Source organism: Geotrypetes seraphini, chromosome 3, assembly GCF_902459505.1.
Source record: "Geotrypetes seraphini chromosome 3, aGeoSer1.1, whole genome shotgun sequence".
NCBI classification, from domain to species: Eukaryota; Metazoa; Chordata; class Amphibia; order Gymnophiona; family Dermophiidae; genus Geotrypetes; species Geotrypetes seraphini.
The window spans coordinates 306,263,576-306,289,843 of NC_047086.1; the positions used below are offsets into that span (position 1 = coordinate 306,263,576).

At 38.6% G+C, this 26,268-nt stretch overlaps 1 protein-coding gene across 6 annotated transcripts in view; it reads left to right on the forward strand.

Annotated features, from left to right (window-relative positions):
* The window catches only part of APLF (aprataxin and PNKP like factor), a 227,654-nt gene that overhangs the window by 177,541 nt on the left and 23,845 nt on the right, over positions 1-26,268 (forward strand). For all 6 annotated transcript variants that reach the window (XR_004538758.1, XM_033937192.1, XM_033937190.1 and 3 more), the window contains exon 9: positions 15,913-15,959. Coding sequence is in view for 5 of the 6 variants with exons in the window: in XM_033937192.1 (XP_033793083.1) it covers positions 15,913-15,959 (47 nt within the window). In the remaining variant the exon portion in view is untranslated. The remainder of the gene's footprint in view (positions 1-15,912; positions 15,960-26,268) is intronic.

Below are 26,268 nucleotides of genomic sequence, written 5' to 3' on the forward strand. Positions count from 1 at the left end.
GAATCCTTGGTTCAAGGAGCTTTCTTTTATATGATTCTGACAGCTCTGGCCCACGTTGGTGCATGTTACATTTCACACTTTCATTGGTTAATCATATTCCTTTTCTCATTTATTAATCTATGGATTGGTTAGCATAATTGAGTGATACAGTGTGTCACACCTTTTTTCATCTAATTCTACCTTATTTCCCAGTAAATGTCCTATTAATATATCAAGACCCTCCCTCAAGCACCTGGGCCTAACGGCTTTTCAGTTCTGTGGTTAGCTCTCTTACATTCTTATATCCCTTGTTTCCTGTGCAGCATTCGTCCTTCTTCTTGTGAAACTTCCATCAGCTTATCCTGCCACTATAGAGCTAAGATCTCTTTTTCACCAGAATTGTTTTTCTCTCCAGCTGTGCCTTCTGTTTGACCTTGCTTTCAAGAAAGCCGAAGTGTCTTTCAGAGCTGACAGTTTCTAGTCAGAGTGTCCATTTTGCTTTTTCAGCAACCATTTTAAGTTTTAGCTGTTGGCCTGTTTCTGCTATATTGGGGGAATTCTCAGGGGTCTTCACCTGGCTTTTCCTACACAGGACTTTTTTTCCCTTCCTCAAAACAGCTCTCCATTCATTGGCCTATAATCACACCCTGGCTACTATATTAACAGGACTAAGCCACAAAGGGCGTCATCTCAACAGTTCATCTCCTTTAATCCTAGCAGACTGGGTCTCTCTGTCACCAAACTATTTCCAAATAGTTTGTGACCTGCATCTCCTTTTACTATGCTAAGGCTGGGCTACAGCTCGCGAGACGTCTTACAGCACACAAAGTCCGAGTGATGACGGCATCAGTAGCTTTTTTCTGCTACACAGCTAGTTGGTCCTCAATTCACATTTACATCTCATTACTGACTGCAATCCTATTCCAGACAAGATGGTCATTTTGGTCAAGCAATATTACAGAATTAATTTTCTTCTTAATGGCCAACTCTCCCACCATCCCGGTCAGTAAGCTAGGGAGTCCCACATGTGAGAATATGCTGCCTTCTTGTCCTAGGATAAAGCATAGTTACTTACCATAACGGGTGTCCTCTGGGGACAGCAGGCAGATATTCTCACCTACCCTCCCACCTCCCCTGTTTGGCTTCTTAGCTTGCTTACAGAACTGAAGAACCGTGAGCTGATGTCAGGCAGGAAGGCATTTGCACATGCGCGGTGAAGGCAGTCACAAAGCTTCAAAAGATTTAAAGTGCCGGTACACTTTTGCTTTTGCACTGTCTGTACTGGGCTCTGTGGATGATGCCACCCACTTGTGAGAATATATTCCTGCTATTCCTGGATAACACTTGTTACGGTAAGTAACTGTGATTTATCTGCCCTTGTAATCTTATCTATATTGTCAAGACAAAAAGGAGACTCAGTCTGAGGATTTTTGAACTCAGGAGTGCTATTAAGAGGAAAATTAAATACAAGCCACTTGTAGAACACACAATTAAACTGGTCATGCTTTTGAAGAGTATAGATTTTTTGCACTGGCAGTACCCCAGATGTCATGGAGAGGAGACAAAAAAGATCAACTGAGAACTGAACAAAGGTTTATCTTTAAATTTCAAACAGTAAGCCCTTTAGGTCTGAATATGTAAATGGATTTTTCGGGTTTTTTTTTGAGATTGCATAGATTCCTGTTTATTAAGGACATATATGTAACTATCTTTGCATAGTAATCCACTTAACCGCATTATATAGTCTCTTGCATCGTATCGTGCTCTACAAGTCTCTCGCATTGTATTTTCACTGTATAAATATCTCCGCTGTATATGTACAGTCTCTTGCATTGTAAATCTGCATTGTATCTTCGCTGTATAAACACCTATACTGAATATGTACAGTTCCCTGCATTGTAAACTGCTCTCAACTGCATAATACATTCCCTGGCATTGTATCTTCACTGTATATGTAACAGTCTCTTGCATTGTAAACCGCTCTGAACTGTTTGTGGTATTGCGGTATACAAAAATAAAGTTATTATTATTATTATTATTTGTTTAATAAGGACATGTATGGACACACAAATAATCTGAATTATGTTAAATTGCAAGAATTTCTGTTTGTTGGTGCCAAATGATTTTATCCATGAAAGATTGTAAGAATACTTGTTTATTATGGATATATGTGGATATATGGATATATGGTGGATGTTTGACTTCTATATAAATTATTTGAATTATGTTAGATTACAGGAATTTATGTTTTTTGGCACCAAACTATTTGAAATCTGAATGATTTCAAGGATTTCTGTTTATTAGGATATCTGTTTATTAAGGACTTCGGTGGATTTATGGCACCAAATCAGTTTGATTATATTTTTAGTGCTCCTATTTTTAATGCTCCCACATTAATTTGCTTTTGAATTTTTTAAATTAAAATTTATTTTTGTTTGTAAATCATTCCTCTTTTAAGCCCAGTTCAGCAGGTCTGAGTTTGCACAATGCATTATATCTTTTGACTTTATATTATTGAGGCATTCTACCTTTTAGAACCTCTTGGCCTCACTTGTTGAACTAGTGTACTGCATTAGGTGTTCTTAATTAATAATTTATATGACCCTGGCACACTGGGCTTTTAAATTAAATCCCTTCACTTGATAACAGTTTCACCACAGTTGCAACTTTCAAGGGAGAGGAGAGAAAGTAGAGAAGGTAGAGAGGAGAGAAGGGTGGCCAATGTTATGGTGATTTTTAAAAAGGGCTCCAGGGGAGATCCGGGAAATTACAGACCGGTAAGCCTCACTTCAGTGCTGGGCAAAATGGTAGAAACAATTATAAAAACTACGGGGTCCTTTTACAAAGGTGCAGTAGCAGTTTAACGTGCGGAATACCACGCGTTAAACTGCCTGCTGCGCTAGTACCTAACGCCTCCATTCATGAGGCGTTAGGATTTTAGTCTGCCACAGGGGTTATCGCATGATGAAATGTCCGATGCGCTAACCCCTGTAGCACGCCTTGATAAAAGGAGCCCTAAAATTGTGGAACATGTAGACAAATATGATTTAATGAAACGGAGTCAGCATGAGTTCAGCTGAGGGAGATCTTGCCTCACCAATTTGCTTGACTTCTTTGAAGGTGTGAATAAACATGTGGATAATGTTGAGCCGGTTGATATAGTATATCTAGATTTTCAGAAAGCTTTTGATAAAGTTCCTCATGAAAGGCTCCTGAGAAAATTAAAGTGTCATGGGATAGGTTGTGGATTAGGAGGAATTGGTTATTGGATAGAAACAGAGGGTAGGGTTAAATGGTCATTTTTCTCAATGGAGGAGAGTAAACAGTGGAGTGCCGCAGGGGTCTGTTCTGGGACCGGTGCTATTTAATATTTATAAATGACTGGAAATTGGAATGACAAGTGAGGTGATTAAATTTGCAGATGACACTAAACCGTTTAAAGTTGTTAAAACACATGTGGATTGTGAAAAATTGCAGGCGGACCTTGGGAAATTGGAAGACTGGGCGTCCAAATGGCAGATAAATTTTAATGTGGACAAATGCAAAGTGATGCACATTGGGAAGAATAACCTGAATTACAGTTACTGGATGCTAGGGTCCATCTTGCGGGTTAGCGCCCAAGATAAGGATCTGGGTATCATCGTAGACAATACAATGAAATCTTCTACCCAATGTGTGGTGGCGGCCTAAAAAGCAAACAGGATGCAAGGAATTATTAAAAAAAGGGATGGTTAACAACTCTAAGAATGTTATAATGTTCCTGTATCGCTCCATGGTGCAACCTTACCTAGAGTATTGCGTTCAATTCTGGCCTCCTTATCTCAAGAAAGATATAGTGGTGCTAAAAAAGTTCAAAGAAGAGCAACCAAGATGATAAAGGGGATGGAACTCCTCTCATATGAGGAAAGACTAAAATGGTTAGGGCTCTTCAGGTTAGGGTTCTTCAGTTTGGAAAAGAGATGGCTGAGGGGAGATATGATTGAAGTCTACAAAATCCTGAGTGGAGTAGAACGGGTGCAAGTGTTTTGATTTTTCACTTTGTCAAAAATTACAAAGACTAGGGGTACACTCGAAGTTACAGGGAAATAGTTTTAAAACCAATAGAAGGAAATTTTTTCACTCAGAGAATAGTTAAGCTCTGGAATGTATTGCCAGAGGTTGTGGTAAGAATGGATAGCATAGCTGGTTTTAAGAAAGGTTTGAACAAGTTCCTGAACGAAAAATTCATAGTCTGTTATTGACACAGACAGGGGGGAAGCCACTGCTTGCCCTGGATTGGTAGTATGGAATATTGCTACTCCTTGGGTTTTGGCCAGGTACTAGTGACCTGGATTTGCCACCATGAGAACGGGCTACTGGGCTTGATGGACCATTGGTCTGACCCAGTAAAGCTATTCTTATGTTCATATGTGTTTTTTAGACTGACTGATTCTATCTAAACTAAACTAAAACTTAGTTTTATAGACCGAGTCATCAACCAAGAGGAGCTTGACTCAATTTACAATAATGTTGACAAGAAAAAGTAGACTGAAATAGTTAATTTCCAAAATATTTAGCAAACAAAAAAGTTTTCAGAACTTTCCGGAATAAAGCTAAAGAACCTAAACTTCTTAATGTAAGCGGTAAAGCATTCCAGAATTTGGTTAATTTAAAAGCAAAAGAATAACTTTTATCAAGCTGTGGTAGGGATTTAACGCACATAATACCGCACGTTAAACTGCCTGCTGCACTAGCCGCTAACGCCTGCATTGAGCAGGCGTTAGTTTTTTAGCTGGCCGTGGGGGTTAGCGCATGTTGAAATGTCCAATGCACTAATCCCGCTAGCGCGGCTTGATAAAAGGACCCCTAAATCTCTTAAAGGTTCTGTTTTTACCACTGAGAGAGGGAAATGTAAGTTTTAATTTTTGAGAACTTCTGGCAAGATGAGATCTATAAATATTCCAGTCTAAAGGAATCAAAGTGGCAAAAATGCTAAATAGGATCTGAAATGCAATACAAATGCACTTAAATTGAATTCTGAGATACACTGGAAGCCAATGTAATTCCTTGAGCAGAAGGGTTATGTGATCGAATTTACTCTTACTGAAGATAAGTTTAGCTGCAGTGTTCTGTATTAATTGAAGTCTCTGCAGACTGACCTTTGAAAGACCCAAATACACTGAATTCCAGTAATCCAGCCTTGACAAAATGATTGATTGAACCAATACAGAGAAGTGTTGTTTGTGGTAAAAGTGCTCTCACTCTTCTCAGAGCGTGAAGATTAAAAAAACACTTTTTAATAAGCGAGTTTAGTTGGTCCTTATAACTGACTAGCTGATCATCCGGCGTTGCCCGGATAATCTTCTGGTATCAATAGACTTGTATTCAGTGATTACGCCTGGTAAAATGGGAAGTATTTGACAATTATGTTTACTTTCAAATTCCCTTGGGTTTTGCTTTACATTCACTTAAGGATTAACATCACACAAATTTTCAGTTTTCACTTTCTGTTTAGGCTTCACCACACCACATCACAGCTGCACCTCCTTATATACTGTTAAATGACTGTGTGACATCATTCCCCAAGCTTCACACAATTGGTCAATGCAGCTTCATCTCTTTCTCTCTCTCTCTCTCTCTCTCTATATATATATATAAAATTTCTATATAAAACACGTTACCCCCTTCCCACCACACAGTATTTTTTCCCAGATAGTAAGTAGTATATATACCAAGTTTGGTTGAAATCTCTCCATGTGTGTCAGAGTTATGAGTGCGGGGCATTTAGCGTGGTTCCCTGCACTAATAACCGCTATCGTGGTTTAGTAAAAGGGGGGTATATTATTTTATTTATTTGATTGTCAGTATAGCCTCTGATGCAGTCCTTATGAAGGCAAAACATGGCCATGTCAGGCTTTTAGTTATTTATGTATTTATGATATTATGTGGTGAATAAATTTTTCATTGGTGTTTTGAACCTCTCTTCTGATGTACTGGTTTTTTTTTTTTTTGGTTTTTTTTTGTATCTTGGATCTTTTGGATCGGCTGCCTGTTTGTTTTCTTGACACTGCTATTATGTATTCATTATTTCTTGTTTCTGGTCATTTGTCACAGCTTATGAGAAGGGGAGCTGTGTGGTATAGTGTAATTAATAAGGTATGGCATCTTATTGGGGACAGTGCCTATCATGATAGAGTTCTTTTTAAATTAGTTCAAAAGTATTTATTTCATTTTTTCATCAACATAATTTAATTTTAAAAATGTTTAAAAATGTCTTTCCATATTTTGTAGAATTGACAGAACCTTTCATTTTTTTTTCTGCAACTGCTCCTTTGTTTTTGCATGTGTTCGAAACCATATTCCATTATTTATTCCTCTCAACATGTGTGCCATCTTTCCAATTATTTAGTATTAATTTCACTTGCTTAGGAACACAAAATATCTATCAGGCTACTCTTGGCTCTGGAGCAATTCATTTCTATATAAATATTTTATACAAATTTATTTTATACAAACTTTCATTCTGAACATTCTGTGTTTCTAAACCATTTGTTTGTGGTCAATACTGTTTCATATATGGGAATTTTAATACATTTCTCTATCTTGTACAGTAGCTATGCTTTCTACTTTTGTTTTAGTCTACTTGTGAATAAACATTTGCGATCTGCTCAGAATTTGAGGGATGGATGGATTGTACATATAATAACTGAAATGATGTGATCATAACGATTTAGATCCAGAATAAACTGTTCAATTCTCTTTGCTCAAATTTGTGAGACTATTTTAGGGCTCCTTTTATCAAGGTGTGCTACGGGGGTTACATAAGAACATAAGAACATAAGCAATGCCTCTGCTGGGTCAGACCTGAGGTCCATCTTGCCCAGCAGTCCGCTCACGCGGCGGCCCAACAGGTCCAGGACCTGAGCAGTAATCCTCTATTTATACCCTTCTATTCCCTTTTCCAGCAGGAAAATGTCCAATCCTCTCTTAAATCCCAGTACTGTATTCTGCCCTATAACGTCCTCTGGAAGCGCATTCCAAGTGTCCACCACACGTTGGGTAAAGAAGAACTTCCTGGCATTTGTATTGAATCTGTCCCCTTTCAACTTTTCCGAATGGCCTCTTGTTCTTTTATTTTTTGAAAGTTTGAAGAATCTGTCCCTCTCTACTCTCTCTATGCCCCTCATGATCTTATAAGTCTCTATCATATCCCCTCTAAGTCTCCTCTTCTCCAGGGAAAAGAGACCCAGTTTCTCCAATCTCTCAGCGTATGAAAGGTTTTCCATCCCTTTTATCAGACGTGTCGCTCTTCTCTGAACTCTCTCGAGTAACGCCATATCCTTCTTAAGGTATGGCGACCAAAACTGGACACAGTATTCCAGGTGTGGGCGCACCATCGCCCGATACAGCGGCAGGATAACTTCTTTCATCCTGGCTGTAATACCCTTCTTGATTATACCTAGCATTCTATTCGCTCTCTTAGCGGCCGCTGCGCACTATGCAGTCGGCTTCATTGACCTGTCCACCATTACCCCCAAGTCCCTCTCTTGGGTACTCTCATTCAATGACATCCCTCCCATCGTATAGTTGTACCTCTGGTTTCTGCTTCCCACATGCAATACTTTACATTTCTCAATGTTGAACTTCATTTGCCATTTTGTCGCCCATTCTCCTAGTTTGTTCAAGTCCCTTTGCAATTCCTCACAGTCCTCTTTAGTCCGAGCTTCCCTAAATAGTTTGGTGTCATCTGCAAATTTTATTATCTCACACTTCGTCCCTGTTTCTAGATCATTTATGAATATATTAAATAACAGCGGCCCGAGCACCGAGCCCTGCGGAACACCACTCGTGACCCTCCTCCTGTCAGAGTAGTGTCCCTTCAACCCTACCCTTTGTTTCCTACCTGCCAATCAGTTTCTGATCCATCTATGTACGTCTCCGTCCACCCCATGGTTCTTCAGTTTCCGGAGTAATCGTTCATGGGGCACCTTGTCAAAAGCTTTTTGGAAATCAAGGTATATGATGTCTATGGGGTCACCTCTGTCCATCTGTTTGTTAATTCCTTCGAAGAAGTGTAGTAAGTTGGTTAGGCACGATCTCCCCCTGCAGAAACCATGTTGGCTGGTTATAAGAAGTTTGTTTCTTTCCAAGTGATCATCGATGCTTTCATCGTGCGCTAACCCCTGCGGCACACCAAAAAACTAACGCCTCGTCAATGGAGGCGTTAGCGACTAGCGCGGCAGGCGGTTGAATGCGTGATATTCCGCGGGTTAACCGCCTACTGCAGCTTGATAAAAGGAGCCCTTAGTGTAGAATGACACGGTGACAAAATTCATCACCGTTCCCGTCTCCGCGGATAACCGCGGGAAATAATCCCATGTCATTTTCTAGTGTCTATTTCAACCTCGGTCCTTCTACACCAGCATTCTTCAAAGCAAAGCTTGCGGGTCAGTGGTTGTGTCCAATTATACTCTGATTCTTCCCTCTCTCCTTAAAGAATGACATGAAGATGGTTTCTCGCGGTTATCCGCGGGGACGGGAACGGTGATGAATTTTGTCACTGTGTCATTCGCCAGTTTACTAGTGAGATGGTCAACACATTGCATAACCCCCCCAAAAAAACCTCTATTTTGGTTTGCCTTCTATTTGTGTGACTGAAATGTTTGTCTTGTATCTTACATCTAGGAGTCCTGTGCCTACTTGCTATTCAGTACCTTAGCTAGTGGCAGCAATATTTTAGACACTATGATTCAATAATGTTATATGAAAATCTGTCCCTCAATTATAATTCTGTTTAATACTAAAATAAACAATGCAGATTTTATTATTAAACAGAATTATAATTGAGGGACAGATTTTCATATAACATTATTGAATCATAGTGTCTTAAAATATTGCTGCCACTAGCTAAGGTATTGAATTGCAAGTAGGCACAGGACTCCTAGATATAAGATACAAGGCAAACATTTCAGTCATAGAAATAAAAGGCAAACCAAAATAGAGTTTTGGTTTTTTTTTTGAGCAATGTGTTGACCATCTCACTAGTAAAATAGTCTCAAAAATTTGAACTAAGAGAATTGAACATTTTATTCTGGATCTAAATCATTATGATCACATCATTTCAGTTATTATATGTACAATCCATCCATCCATCAAATTCTGAGCAGATCGCAAATGTTTATTCACAAGTAGACTGTACACTGTAAAGTGTATTGTTTTCATGTTTGTCTTCAAAAACTGTAGACATATTCAAACTTCTTGCATATATATAATGAATCTGAGTCTACTCTGTCTTTTTGGATCCTTGTGTCATTTTTTTTTTTTGTGGGCAGGGTATATGGGGACCTGGCATGTTCCTCTTTCACCTTTGGACTTCTACTTTAGTTGGAGCCTAGGACTAGGACTTGGCACCCATGAGCCTTCATTCACAACCACCCATATACCAACCGACTTAGCCTATTCATTACATTAACATTCTTGGCAAGGTGTCAAGTACACTGTTCCTTCCAGAACCCTGCAGAGACCATAAATACAGCTAAGTGGTGTCACTGCTGCACAGGAGCTGGAACTCTCTCACAACAGGGGTCGTGGACACTGCCTCTGCAGCTTTTCAATCATGGCTAGCTCACACAGTAGAAAATATGACCTGGCAATCTAGTCCTCCATCACTGTCACTGAGCTATTCTGCTGACCCAAGGCATATAATTTGATAATATAAATTGAAAAATAGTAATAATCTCCTGTAGTATTCCCTGAAGGCTTTACAAATGTTTTTTTTCTAATCTTTATCTACTCACTTGGCATATTTTAACTTCTTGAACATTTCTAGAATTCATTTGATTTTTATAGAAGCTCATTAGCTCTACCCCCATACATTAGATGATTTCGTTTTGAAAGTCATATCAAATCTATTCATCAATGCCTTTCCCTATAGGCAAAGAAAGGTAAGAGTGTTATCTCCTAAATGTTCAGTTATATCTATTTCTATCCAGTCAATTTTGCTTTTAATGATTAGAAACTTAATATGCACATTTTATTCAATTAACCATTGCTTAAGTTTTAGTTCTTTCAGGATCTTAAACTACACACATTACTGAATTTTTGCTCTTCTCGGATGCTGCTCCCAGTAATTTACCTTGCATGAATATTTCTTTCCTCTGACTTTGTAATTTCGATTCTGAAGGTAGTAGGAGAACCATTGCAGAGCTGTGCCGGAAATGCCAATAGATTCGAAGCTATTAAGAATGGAATAATCAATGGTGTCAAAGGTAGAGATAAGGTCTAGTGAAATCAGATTTGCAATGGTCTTTGAAGTAGAGGATAGAAGTTGTCAGGCCAATGAGAGATAGTTCGGTAGAATGATTTTTCTGAAATCCGGTTTGATAGGGATGAAGGGCATTAGTTTTTTCGGCAAAGTTGGATAGTTGATAAAAAACCAGATCCTGTTCTAATCTACTGATCAGGATAATTGCACACAAGCGTACTTATAGCTATTCTAGGGTTGTAAAATGAAATGACAAAAATAATGATGCAAAATATTTTAATAAAATCCAAAATCTTATTTTTTATTGGTTATCAATATTAGATCATAAGAATAATCAATTAATTATCAATTGATTATCATTTGCATCATGAGAATTATTACAGAAGCCAAAAGCTGGCCTTGCTCATAATAAATTCCAACGTTTTACCAGTTACACATCCATATATATCCTAAATGACGATATTCTTTCGTTACAATCCATCTGCAATCTAATTGGTCCACATTATTTGTTTCCATATAAGGCTAGCTTCATATAGGCGTGTCACAAATAACATTCTTATACCTAAAAAGTTACATTCTCACATTAAGCTTACATATTTTATAAAAAGAAGAAATACATAGACAGATATTGTAATATACTCACAAAGGCTATACAGCTTTTAAATCCTTTCCTGTAAATATTCGTGTCCTTTCTATACTGAGATCTCTGTCTCACTAAGACTGAACAAAGAAAAAGATGGACGGAGCAGTTAGCTCCCCCTCCCATCAATTATACGAGTAGAAAAAAGTTGCTCAAGGTCAGAGGTCAAACACCAACTGTAGCCTTATCAGGATCTCTTCAGGATTTCAGATATATGAAAATCAAAATAAAATATACAATGATACACATATGGTTTCGATTTGTCTTTCCTACAGCAAAACTCAAGTCATGGCAACCTTAGGGCCCCCTGGTATGTGGATACAAGGTCAAAAGCCAACTCCTGTCTGCCTACATTTCCCTGAGGATTGGCCTAGTTCAGGCTGGTCACTCTTTAGGACAAAGAAGCCCTATAAACTTAAGCTTTTACATCTGGGGTACATTTGGTATGGTAGTCATCAATCACCGAATGTCTTAGCCTGCCCTGTACCTTCAAGCACATGAGACATGTGTCAAATCAATATGTTAACTTAAAATTCCTGTCTTTTACTTTTGTATTTTTGATTATTACATTCCAGCTTATCCAATTTTCGTTTATTCATTTATAGCTACTAATCCACATTCTCACTTGCTCTTGGATTAGGCCCTATCTATCAACAGGTTTTTCTAACTAGTAAATCCTGGTGCAATGTGAGAAAGTGTAATAGCTGAATTTTTTTTATTTCATATTTGCTCACCCGTACCTGTTCAGGTAAACCAAGCTGGCCCTCTTCAGAACTACTTAAGGCATAGGACAAGGTCCTTAACTACATGGTGAAATGGATTTTTATGCACAAGTTGAACCATACATTATAGAATCATAAATATTTAAAATAAGTAGTACTTTAAAAACAAATCTGAGAAAATATTTCTTTACTCAACATGTTAATTAAGCTTTGGAATGTGTTGCCTGTGAATGTGGTAAAAATAGTTAGCATAGCAGGATTTAAAAAAAGGTTTGGATAAGTTCCTGAAAGAAAAATCTTTGAATTATTATTAAAATGGACTTTGGAAGATTCACTGCTTATTCCTGAGATAAACAGCAAACATCTTTTATTGTTCTGAGATCTTGCCAGGTACTTGTGACCTACATTGGCATACTGTTGGTAGCAGAATATCGGGCTCGATGGACTTTTGGTCTGTCCCAGTATGGCAATGCTTATATAAGAGGTCAGCATGGGCACATGAGAATTTATGTTACGAAATAGAAACATTTATTTTCCCCAAAGTTGTTAACAGAGCCCATTATCTCTTGACAGTTTTTTTGGGGGGGAAGAGGGGAAGGGTGTGTGTGGATATCAACCATTGGGAGATAAAGAGGATGACCTCACCTAATCCCTCTGGTTAAGCATTGCTCAGTAGGAGCAGTGGGAACACTTTTTTGAAGCTCAGACATCCCAGGAAGCAGGTGTAAATTCTGACATCTTTCCTTTTAACATAGATATGCATTCCGCTTCTGAAATAGGGAACACGTGTTTATTTTTTAGGCCCATTGTAGTCTCACCCAAAACATGCCCAGGCCATGCCTTCATTTTGACTTTTAGGGCTCCTTTTATGAAGGTGCGCTAGGGGTTTTAGCGTACGCACAAAATTACCGTGCACTATAGCGTGCGGTAGCCGAAAATCTACCGCCTGCTGAAAAGGAGGCGGTAGCGGCTAGCGCACTTGGGAATTTAATGCGTGCTATTGCTTGCGTTAAGGCCCTAGCACACCTTCGTAAAAGGAGCCCTTAGATGTACACTGTGTATCCTGGCCTTCTAAATACCAGTTTATGCATGTCTAAAACTTGATTTGTGCTTCTAAAATAAACACCATAAAAGGGCATTTTCAAAAGAATGTTCAAGTCAGATTTGGGATATCCTACTTATAACATGCCATTCATCACCATTATAACACCAGTCATCTTGCAGCCATTTTTGAACAGGATAAACAATAGAATTTCTTCTTCGAAAACATGTCCAAAATGAAACATCAAAAAAGCAAGCATAGAAACATCTATCTGGCATAATTTGTATAAAAATGGACACATACATGTCCCAAAGAGAAAAGGGGCAATTGATGTTAAACAACAGACTCCAGGTACAGATCCCACCTTAATTCCTTTTTAGTGTTATGAGCCCTCCAGGAACTGATAAAAACCTGCTGTTCCTATTGTACTGCTCACCAATAGCCATCACACTTGCAAGTGTCTTAGGTACTGAAGGTATTTCAGTGTTGCAGGAGGTCTCGTATTTTTACAGAAGTGTTAAAGTGGGAAATACACCTGGGTCACATTGTTCAAAGTCCACTGCACTGACCACTAGGCTACTCATTGCTTACTGTTGTATTAGGAATGGTTAAAACACCTGAAGCTGCTTAATCGGGGCACCATTTTGTAGCCTGGATGCAGGAAGTGACTGGACAGGTCTAGATAGAAACACAGTTGTTTTTTTTTTGCCTTGGAGGTGTCTTCCTGTTTCATTATCACTGAAAGATGTCCTATTTTGGCCAACACGCCCCCTTGCTATTGGATGAACTGTAGTGTAAGATGTCCAAATTTTGCCTTTCAAAAATTGCAACTTGGATGTTTTTGGCAGATGGACTTTTTTTAGCCATTTTGAGATGCCCATTTATCATTTATTTCCATTTGATATACCCCCATTACTAACTGGCAGAACAACTCAGTTCAAAATCTTAAAACAAGCAATGTAGGAAGAAAGGAACTACAATCTTTTATTTATTTATTTATTTTTAATTCTTTATTCATTTTAACACTCACAGTAAGTGAAACAGTATATAACATCCATTTGGTCTTACATACATCACTTAATATTATACAAAACTCAATTTCAAATTCCATATCCCTCCCCTTCCCTATTCAATAACATTCGTCAACTCAAGACAAACATATAATAACCTCCCCCTCCCCACATTGTTACTCTCAAAGAAAACCAAGAAATCCCCCCCTTCCCCGGATATTTATTTATTTTAAAAATTTCTATACTGTCTAATTCCTAGGTGGTTTATAAAATTTCCACATACATAATAGCTAAAACAGCACAAAAGAGGGACAAATCATCAAGAATTTAAATGCACAGTGATTTGTCAAGCAAGACAAGTCAGACCCTATAAAAAAGCATTAACAAACAATTTCCTTTTGAAGAACTTTCTAAAAGTTCCTCTATCAACACATTTTCTCAACTGCTCTACCAGTGAATTCCATAATGTCACCCCCATGCACAACAGAAGGTCATTGCACAAGTTTCAGCATATTTCGGATTAACATTGGCCTTTAACAAAGCAGAATTTTCAGAATGCAGCAATCTTTTAGGCTGATAAGTAATCATCTGGATTACGCTGGAATTGTACCATGCAAAAATTGATGACAAATCATTGCAATCTTATACTGTACTCTAAATGCTACTGGCAGCCATTGCAATTTCTGAAGCCAAGGTATAATAGCATATTGGTGCTCCTGTAATCAATCTGGCTGCTGCATTTTGCACTATTTGCAATGCCTTATACCTTGTCTTTATTTATTTATTTATTTATTTTCATCTGCCAATACAGAGGAGTCAATATTCAAAGAATACAAAGTGAAGATAAATATAAATGCACTTCATTCCATCAACTTGTCAGCGGTACATCAAAGAAAATAAAACACATCAACTCTCTATTTACAAAGATAACAATAACCTTAGCCATGACTGCTGCAGCAAATCTCCAGACAGCACAAGACACTCATGAGCTCCTCTGTAGTGACATATTTTAAATTGTAGCAAACAGCCACCATAACCAAAAACCAACATAACCAACAATCCAATATCCCCAACAGTCATTCATATATGCATACCCCAACCATGCTATCTCTAACTCTTCCTAACCTTTCCCAAATTGGATCCTTCATTTGGAATGCATGCCTCAGGGCCACATAATATAATTTATCAGGTTTGTGAGAAGTACGATGCATATGTATCTCAAATTTTGCTATGTATTTCATTTTATTCTCCCATCTTTGAAATGGTACCTCCTCTTCCGATTCCCAAAATTACAGGATAGCCTTCGTTACTAACAATAGAGATAAGTATATGAATTTCCTTTGGGGCAAAGAGAATCCTTGACCTTCAAGACCTTCTTTATCTTCCAACAGTAATGTACAATAGTCCCAAAGAACCTGCTATTAATGATCAAGGAAACCCAGTTCTATAGAGTCAATGTAGGGCATTCCAATAAATATACTTACTAGGGATCCCCTGCCAGAGTGACATTTAAGACATACCAAGTTGATCACCTTTTTCCCTAGAAAAAGAAGCTCTGTGGCATATCATATATTGTGTTACCTGGAGGTCTGATGACTTAACCATCTTACCGGTATATAGAGTAATAAAGAGATTTAAAAATTGTAGATGCATTTATTCTTTTCCCTACCTCCCTGCTCCAACTATGCATCATCAGGTGCATATCAGGGTAGATTTGATTTAAATCACTAGTCAGAAAGACTTGATTTATTTAAATCATGAGTTTCTATAGACTCATTCTCGCTGATATAATCTTAATATTTACATCCGGATGTCATCAGAATAGGCCAGATCTTGATATACTGCTCAAAACAATCCACTTCACAGTCCCATCTAACATCTTGTGGGAGCATTAGCTTGGTTCCACCTATTCTTTTCAGAACTGCTGCAGCAAAATGATTGTTATGGAAGTATTTTTCAATTTCAGTGACCTTAGTCTTTATTTCTGAGACACTGAGGTCTTTGGCTAACCATATGCTATTAGCTTGGTATTCTCTTCAGGCTCTTCAAAATTTCTTCTCATCTTGGATATATTTGCAGCATTGTCTGTGATTACACTGCTAGACATTTTGAAATTTTGTTTACATTTTATTATAGCTTCTGTTAGTTTCTGTAAGTATTCTGCTGTATGTGCATTTCATGAAGTATCAATTGTTTATTCTGTTATATAAGCACATTCAACAGGATCATTGTGGACATCACCCATCAAGACTTACGTTTTTGTCCTTTCTTTCCAGGAAGAATCCACAGCACAAACTAGAATACAAACACACTAAAAGCCCAGGTAAAATGGTTTTGTAAAATAAACTGCTTTTGATATACAGTATGGTTATATATTAAATGATCTAGTATTTTGATACATGGATTGGAACAGAAGCCAATAGTTTAATACTGCCAGCAGTAAGAAGCATGCTGCAGGATGATAAGCAGTCTGTGTTTGTGCCGGTGCAATCAGTGAAGCTAATCTTTGGTAAATGAGGATGGCTAGCAGTTTTACATTCATCTATTTAAAACCAGAATTAATCATTTCATAGTTATGTGGAGATTTTTCAATTGTTATTCTCAAACCTTTTTTAATCACACAATCTCCAGTCTTAAAGAAGTGCCATATGAGCAGCTGAATGTAAGAAGTGCTAATATTGCAGCAAATCCTAATTTAGCTTACAACTGTATCTTGATCTATATTAAGGTGCAAAAGGTTATTTTGTATCAACTTGAATTTTTCCATGGGGGTCCTGACAAAGGTTTAAACTTTAGACAGTCGATGGATATGCTGGGAGCCAACCACTAACTTTTTCTCCCCTGATCCATAAAAAAGGCTCTCCCACTGCCTAAGAAATACCATGTTTCCCTGAAAATAAGATAGTGTCTTATATTAATTTTGGGTCCAAAAAACACATTAAGGCTCATTTTCGGGGGATGTCTTATTTTTTTCATGTACAACAATTATCTCTCCCTTCTTCTCCTCCATCCCAGTGCTTCCTCTTTTCTTTCTGCCCCCCCCCAATGTGCAGCATCTTTCCTCCCCTCTCACCCATCCCCTTGTTGAGAATCTTTCTACCTCTCCCTTCCAACCCCCTGTGCAGCAGAACCCCACAACCCTCCCACCATGAGACTGACATACCTCCACTCTGGGGCCTCCAAAAACAGCAGCAACGGCAGTGCTCTGAACGGGCTGCTTTGCGGCCTTCCCCACCAGGGCTTTACCCTCTGCAGCATCTTTCTATCCCTCCCGCCCATCCTCCTGTGCATCAATTGATTTATTACCGGAAGACAATAGCTATGAATTTCCATCTAATTGGAAAACATTATGTAACACTATTTTAGATTAAATCGCACTCAAACACGTTGTAAAGAGACAAGCAGATGTTTCCAAAAAATGGTATGATGTGGAGTTATTAGAGATGAAATGAAGAGGATGCCGCTTTGAGAAGAAATGGCTAAAATCAAAATTAAACCAAACAATGGACATTTTTCACTCAATTGTCAAAAAAGTGTGGCATAACACTATAGTAAGAAGCCCTCAGAATCCTGCGCTGATCAGTAAGAAAATCGATACAGCTATTAGCAGGTATTGCAGTTTTCTTTCATCAAGAACATAAGAATTGCTGCTGCTGGGTCAGACCAGCAGTCCATCGTGCCCAGCAGTCCGCTCATGCGGCAGCCCCTAGGTCAAAGACCAGTGCCCTGAGACTAGCTCTACCTGCGTAAGTTCCGGTTTAGCAGGAACTTGTCTAACTTTGTCTTGAATCCCTGGGGGTATTTTCCCCTATAACTGCCTCAGGAAGAGCATTCCAGCTTTCCACCACTCTCTGGGTGAAGAAGTTCCTTACGTTTGTAAGGAATTTATCCCTTTTTAACTTTAGAGAGTGTCCTCTTGTTCTCTCTACCTTGGAGAGAGTGAACAACTTGTCTTTATCTACTAAGTCTATTCCATTCATTATCTTGAATGTTTCGATCATGTCCCCTCTCAGTCTCCTCTTTTCAAGAGAGAAGAGACCCAGTTTCTCTAATCTCTCACTGTACGGCATCTCCTCCAGCCCCTTAACCATTTTAGTCACTCTTCTCTGGACCCTTTCAAGTAGTACCATGTCCTTCTTCATGTACCATGACCACTGCTGGACGCAGTATTCCAGGTGAGAGCGTGCCATGGCCCGGTACAGCGGCATGATAACCTTCTCCAATCTGTTCGTGATCCCCTTCTTAATCATTACAAGCATTCTGTTCGTCCTTTTCGCTGCCGCCGCACATTGCGCGGATGGCTTCATCGACTTGTCGACCAGTACTCCCAAGTCTCTTTCCTGAGAGGTCTTTCCAAGTACAGCACTGAACATCCTGTAGGCGTGTATAAGATTTTTGTTACCGAAATGCATCATCTTACACTTATCCACGTTAAACACCATTTGCCATGTTGTGGCCCATTTCTCGAGTGTATTTATGTCACATTGCAGGTCTTCGCAATCCCCATGCGTCTTCACTACAGCTGGCATGACGGGACCCGTTTAATCAAATATTGGCTTCTTCAGGGGTCTGTGTGTTCAGGTATGAACAGCTCAACCTGTAATTAATATGTCAAAAAAATGGCCAGCTGTTCAAGCTATAGAATAAGCGACCAGCCATAAGATAAGTGTCGCCTTTCTATATATAGCTTCTAATAAGTGTGGTTCACCTTTAAATTTTATATATAAGTTGTTGAGAAGCTCGATGAAAGAAAACTGCAATACCTGATAGTAACTGTATCAATTTTCTTACCGATGAGCGCAGGAATCTGAGGGCTTCTTACTATTGTGTTGTTCCACATGTTTTTGACAATTAAGTGAAAAAAGTCCATTGTTTGGTTTGGTTTACAAACGTTGGGGACTTTCTTGCCATTGCTTTCAGAGTAGTGTTTCACTAAAATCAAAATTAGCCATAGATAAAGAAAAATGGAGGAAGGAAGTTAGAAACTATAAATCATTACTAAGGGAGAAATGAAAAGCTTACTAGTCAGATAAAGTAGGGAATAGTAGTATCAATGTAAAAAACTTATTCTACTTAGTCAATAATGTGTTTAACGTGACTAAAAAAATACATTCTTCATGGTTGCCTCTACCATCTTCTAATGACCTAGCGAATTTCTTCAGCTCCAAGGTTTCAAGTTTAAGATCTTCTTGCTTGCCTTGTTCAGAAGTCATTGACTATCATTTTAGTATGATGGAAGAAGAAGTTCGCACAGATCTATATTGGTCTACATTTGATTATCCAGAATGGGATGACTTTTCCAAACTATTTGGTAGATATGCTAAATCATACTGTCTGTTGAACCCCTGCTTTCCTAACCTTATGGCAGCTGCCCCTTTAAGTTTCAAACTGAAATTATTTGAATGTCTATTGCAGGAATATTTCCACAAGAGGAAGGTAATATAATTATTATGCCAATAATTAAAAATATCAAAGAATCTATTTCAATACTATCTAATTATAGACCTATTGCATCCATTCCCTTTTTCGTGAAAATCATGGACGGTCTAGTTCAAATCCAGTTAACAAAATATCTTGAGCAACACTCCCTATTGCATGATTTCCAATCAAGTTTTAGAACATATTTTAGCACTGAAACAGTGTTGGCTACACTATTAAGATCATCTAAATAGCCTATTGAGCAAGGGTAATAGTGCATTGGTGCTTCAGTTTGACTTAAGCAGTGCCTTCGATTTGGTAGATCATAGCAAATTATTAGCTTGTTTGGATGCTTTCGGTCTACAGGGCAATATTCTTCTATCGTTTAAAGGGTTCTTAGAATCCAGACTCTTATCAGGTTAAGTTTATAATCAGTTCTCCTTTAATTGGAAAAACCCGAGTGGTGTACTTCAGGGTTCCCCACTTTCTCCCACATTATTTAGTGTATATCTCTTTTCCTTGGGCCATAGCTTGAGTAATCTGGGTATAGAACTGTTCAGCTATGCTGACGATATTACAATTTTTATATCTTGTGGCACAGTTCTATCCCATATGTCTCATAAAATTGAGTCTGTGTTGAAATTGATGAACTCTTGGATGCGGGATTTTAAACTTAAGCTTAACCCCGATAAAACTTTTTTTGCTGTGTCACCGCATAAGATCATTCACGAGACATCGATCAGTATAAATTCAATATTATATACAATTCAACCAACAATTAAAATATTAGGAGTCGTCTTGGATCAGCATCTGACCATGAAAAAACAGATAGATGCTGTAGTACATAAGGGTTATTACACTCTATGGAAATTGTGTACTATTAGACCCTATTTTGAGTTTTCTGCTTTTAAACTTCTGGTACAATCTTTGCACTGGGTCTTTTGGGATTATTGCAATATTGTATATCTAACAATCCCAAAAAAGACATGGTTAGACTTACATTGATTCAGAATACAGTGGTTAGAATGATCTATGGTCTCAAAAAGTATGACCATGTAACTCCATTTTACTGTGAGTTGCATTGGCTTCCAATGGAGGCTCGTGTTTTGTTTCAGCTAGTTTGCTTCTGCTACAAGGTTATGTATGGTACCGCTCTGTTTTACAAGGTTAATGGATTTTCTTTAGCATCATATAAATATAGTAGACAATCTCAGACCCTGTTTACTTTTCCATCAGTACAGGGCTGTAAAAGCAAGAAATTTCTTGGCCATACTTTAACATTTCAAGCAGCTTCCCATGATAGAGAATTTCGATTGTTATTGCTTGGAGCTTGTTCTTATAAACATTTCAGAACCCAATTGAAAACTCATCTTTTCTCAAAATATTTGGTCAAATAATTTTCCTGCCATTATCAAATTGTCTTTAGTTTATAATCTTTTGTAAACCGCGTAGAACTTATGGTTACATGGTCAAGAAGTACGATGTTATGTTGTGTTATGACCCTCCCACTGTGAGACCAACATACTTCTGCTCCGAGGCCTCCAAAAACAGCAGTGGCAGCAGCGCTCTGAACAGGCTACTTTGCAGCCTTCCCTGCGCAGCATCTTTCTATTCCTCCATCCCATCCCCCTGTGCAGCAGAACCCCACTAACCCTCTCACTGTGAGACTGACATACCTCCGCTCCGAGGCTTCCAAAAACAGCAGTGACGGCAGCGCTCTGAACGGGCTGCTTCAAGGCCTTCCCCGCCATGGCCTTTCCTCTGCCGCATAACCTTCAGATCTTTCCAACATTGCTGACACAGAATGAGGACTCTCTTCTTTATCCCAATCTATGTTTATTAGCACTCACAGCATAGTCTCTCTCCCAATGAGTAGATGCTTTTGCACTCTCTGCACCTTTATCAGCTATCATTGGAACTTCTAGGAAACCTTCCACACAGCGTTGCTATCACAACCTGGAATACTCTTCACTTGCTAGACCCAATCACTTGCCCTCTCCCATTGGTCATGGGCTATCTTCTACACCTTTCCAACTCTGGCCTCAAAATTACTTCAGTCAGAGTTCATCTCAGTGCTATTAGTGCTTTTTGTACACCACTGGATATAAAGCTATTGTCCTTTGGTTTCCAGATTCATAAAAGGCCTTTACCATATCAAGCCATCCCTCAAGCTTCCTCCTGTGACTTTGGACCTTACTGTTGTATAGCACTTTCCACTCTAATGAAACCTAAATTTGAGCCACTCTTGTCCTCATCTCTCAAGCATCTCACCTAGAAAGTAGTATTCCTCATATCTCTCACATCTGCATGCCGAATCAGTGAACTTCAAGCGCTTGTGTTAGATCCCACCTTATACAACGTTCTACCACAATGGTGTAATTATTTTCATTCATCCCAAGTTCCCCCTGAAAGTCGTCTCGGAATTTCATAGTTCTTCCTGTCTTCTTTCCAAGACCACATTTTCGTTCTGGTGAAGCTGCACTCGACACATTAGACTGTAAACATGCTCTTGCTTATTATCTGGATCACATCAGTAGCTCACCTACGTTCCATTCCAATCAAGAACATCTGTAAAGCAGCCACTTTGTCCTCAGTTCATACCTTGTTTGGAGAATCATTCTAGACGGGATAGTCAGTTCTGCCATGCAGTTCTACAAAATTTATTCTCTGCTTAGATGCCAACATCCCTCCAACCCTTTTGATTTCACCAGGCTCATGGTAGTTGTCAATGACCCTCTTCTCAGAGGTATGATCCTGGGAACTAGGGAGTCCTACATATGAGAATATACTACCTGGTTGTCCTTGGATAAAGCATAATTACTCATCTGTAACAGATGTTATCTGAGGACAGCATAGATCCCTCCTCCCTAGTTGGTTTCTTAGCTTTGTTACTGAACTTATGGTCCCACGAGTCAATGTTGGGTGAGAAGACTCCAGCATGTCCGTGGTATGGGCGGTCTTAAGATATTAAAGTGACAGTATACTTTTTAACTATCCGTGCCAGGTTCTGTGGCCCACATGTAAGAATATCTGTTTGCTGTCCTCGAATAACACCTGCTATAGGTGAGTAACTATGTTATAAGGATCCCATACATATTGCAACCATTCTCAAAAGTAAACAACCCATGTTGTTTTCCTTCAAAAATGAATAGGCGCAAAGTATGTGTATATGGAGGGGCTCCTAAAAAATGTCAAGAAATGTGGGTTTTATGCCTATTTTATAATGGCCCAAATAAAATCACAAAAAAGCAGAATACAAGCAAAATACTGATACCCAATAAATTTTCTGTATGTGAACATTAGTAATCCTCTAAAAAGAATTATTGATTTTGCTTTGGAGGACCATCAGGAATAGTTCAGTTAGCCCAAATAGCAACTAATTACCTAAAGGTGGAAAAATTGTGCAAATTGAAGTTTTTCAAATGAATTTCATTGTGCTTAATCGGAAAATAATTTTTTCACATTTTTAAAGCTCATCCTGGGGATCACTCTACATAAAGCTCCAATTTTCTTAAAATTTGCTATTATTTTTGCTTAATGAAGCAAATTTCTTGGTGTTATAGCAATAACTTTTATATTTTTACACTCCAGCAATGATACATTGATAAAAAGATATTTTATGCAAAGAATCTAGCGGTATTTTATTAAATTAACCTTCAATATCTGTGCTTTATTGTGGAAAATTATAGAAATTTTGCATACTTTGCTAATAGCTAAACACGTACACTTTTAGTATAATCGTCTACCAGTGGCGTTCCAAACACTCAAGCATTCAGTGTATTCTTGAGAGTCAGGATAAAGCCTGCTATGCTGTTCAACTCCTTGCAACAAGGTCTCATGCTGCACTGGGTTTGTGGTGATGCCAGTCGCAAAGTCACTTGACTGTGTTGACAAACCGTTCAGCAGTATGGAAATTTTGATCTTCAGATCATCTGTCCACTGGCTTTACCAACCATTGGTAATACTAAGAGCGTGAAACGGGAAATGTGATTCAGGTCCAACCAAGTCTCCCAGTGATGTGCTTCGGTTTACCAGCTTGAAAACCAGCTTGCCCCAATGAAACAGTTCAGGCACTGGTGTGTTCAACAGCTTTGAAGCAATGTCCTGTTTGACACAGTTGGTGATTAAAGCATGTTTGCTGAAAAGTATGAACGGTACAACTTCTTCTGTCAGGTACCATTGGAGGTTAGATAACTTCATCATGATGTCAGTGACTTCATGATCGACTGATTTATAGTCCTGCATGTCGTAGAGAAATTGCACACTCTCATCCACAGTAGCACATAAAAGAGCACCAGAAAACAGTTGTATCACTCCAGTTTCACAATCATCTCCTTGTCATACATAAGTTGACTGGAAAACATGAACATTTGTGTCCATATAAAGTATGTTCCAGGCCAAACACCTTGCTTGATGCATCGCTCCATGCTTCATGAAATGTGCATCATGAGGAGGTGCTGCTCCAATAATCATAATTGTGTCTTACAATGCACTCACAATAGCCATCATGTGGTAAAGTGTTGAGTCACTGCTTCTTAGAATTCCAGTAAGTTCCTCGACAACCTTGTTTCTAGTGCCCACTAACCAAGGTTTGTCAACTTTCAGTGTCAGAGTTTCACATCCTGCTTGTCTATTTTGTCCCACAGTTTTCTTTTTTTTTTTTATTCTTTATTGTTTTTAAATCAAAAACAGTGTCATACAAATGAAAGAACAATAGGTATTACATACATTACAGTAATATCCGTACTGGTAACATAAATATCATTCAATAATTTCAGTTTCTTACATGTAATAATAGCAGAAAATATCCTAATATCTAATACAAATGAAGAATAAAGTCGCTAGCAATATTTATTCCCCACCTTCCAACCCCCCCCCCCCCCCGGATGTGTAAAAATAAATGAACCAAAGATGATAAAAATATATTATTTTATTTTTTACAAATTTAGTCAATGGGCTCCAAACTTTATTAAAAACTTCACTAAAACCCTTAAACTCTGCATTAATTCGTTCATATCTGTACGTAGTGCACACATTCACCCACCAAAAAGTATAATTTATTCTATCATTTTCTGGCCCTGTAGCTTGATGAAACATACCCTTCTATACTGCCCCAGTAACTAAAGATATGATGCCTGCAAGCCAAATAGAAGAGCTTCCTACCAATTTTGTCATAAGCATAAGAACATAAGCATTGCCCTTGCTGGGTCAGACCAGGGGTCCATCGTGCCCAGCAGTCCACTCCCGCGGTGGTCCACCAGGTCCATGACCTGTAAGTGCTCCTTACCTAGGATGTTTATATCCCATTTACTTAATGTCCCGTAAGTAACCCTCTATCTGTACCCTGATATCCTCTTCTCTTTCAGGAAGTCATCCAGTCCCTTTTTGAACCCCAATAATGTACTCTGTCCTATCACCTCTCCTGGAAGTGCATTCCAGAAGTCCACCGCCCTCTGAGTGAAGAAGAACTTCCTAAAACTTCCAATAGTTTTTCAGCACCTTTCTTACCACTGTTGCTAGCAGTAGTATTGAAGACCAATGCCATTATATTGTCAATCAGCTGTCATAGTTCAAGTGACTTGTAAGATGCATCTGCTTGCGACATACCTGTAGCATCAGATAAGTTTGGTATACCCAGGAGTTTGCCTTCTTTGTATTCTGGAGTACCAGATTCAAGCATAGCAAGTCATTCATGAGATTCTCCGAGATAATTTTTAAGCATAGTGCTTTACACAGTGGCAATAACATAAGAAGAACTTAAGAACATAAGATTTGCCACTGCTGGGTCAGATCAGTGGTCCATCGTGCCTAGCAGTCCGTTCACGCGGCGGCCCATAGGTCATAGACCAGTGCCCTATTTGAGTCTAGCCTTACCTGCATATGTTCTGTTCCAGTAGGAACTTATCCAACCTTGTCTTGAATCCCTGAAGAGTGCTTTCCCCTATAACAGCCTCTGGAAGAGCATTCCAGATTTTACCACTCTCTGGGTGAAGAACTTTGTTGTCTATTAACCATTCTGCTGTGGCACGTAGTTTGTCGCAAGATGTCAGTCACTGCATTGCCAGACTTATTGACTGCTGAGACAATACAAGTGGCTTGATTGTCTAATAGATTTAGTCTGTCAGCTGCAGCAGTTATTTCATTACACAGCATTATTTTCCAAGGAAGTTGAATTGTTATGAAGTCAGTTGCCTCCATGTCACTTTCTTCAGTACTTCTTGCTTCAATATTCATTTCAAGAAACAAAAAAACAACAAAGGGGTAGGAATCGCCACAGAAAAATAGTCCAAGGAAAAAGTAGTGGTGAGTGCAAAGAATCCGTATTCTGCGCACTCACCACTACTTTTTCCTTTCAATATCCATCTCACCAGTCACATACTTTAATGTTAAGCAACCTTGCCTTTTGTTTTTCAGTCTTTCGCTTTTCAATTTCCTGTCTAAACATTTGCATCACCACTTTTGTTGCAAATATCTTGTCATGTGCAGACATGGTTGTCTGTCTTTTACCTCTTTGGTCAAACTTTCTTGTCTTCACTTGACAGCAGTTGAGAACTCATTGTAGTTTGAAAGGCCTCTGGAGCACCAGTATCAAAAAGGGTGTCCAGTTTCATAATAAAGTTTCCTCTTTTTCCTCCTGGATCACTTTCACATCTTTATTTTTTTGAAAGACTATTCCATTCATGACAGAGAGCCATAACTTTCAGCATACAGTTCTGCCTGGGCTTTGTCTTGATACAGGCCATTTGCTGAAATACAGTGACAGTGTCAGCAGCACTGTAGGCGATCTCTTCATTTGAAATGCTTTTTTAATAGTTTCCTGATCATGGCGGAGATGTAAAAAATACTTTATGACTTGTCTGTAGGTAGGCAACTTAGACCCTTTAATCAAAGATGAGTGTTCAATGAGCCAAAATTCACTCACTGGTAACTGGCCTTGAGAATTTCTCAAATGGTGAACTTGGTAAACCAGGAACATCATCTTTAGCTTCTTAGGGTTTTCCACTTCTGGTTGACATAGTTACTAATGAAACGTGCTACTGTATTTGGAAACTTAAAAATACACCACAGCAAATCTCAAACACTGCTTTGAATAAAAGTGAACTTACACTTATAATAATAATAGTTTATTTTTATATATCGCCAAACCATCAGTTCTTGGCGGTTTACACAATAGTAATTACAACAAGTAATTAAAATACAGACCCAAATAAGAG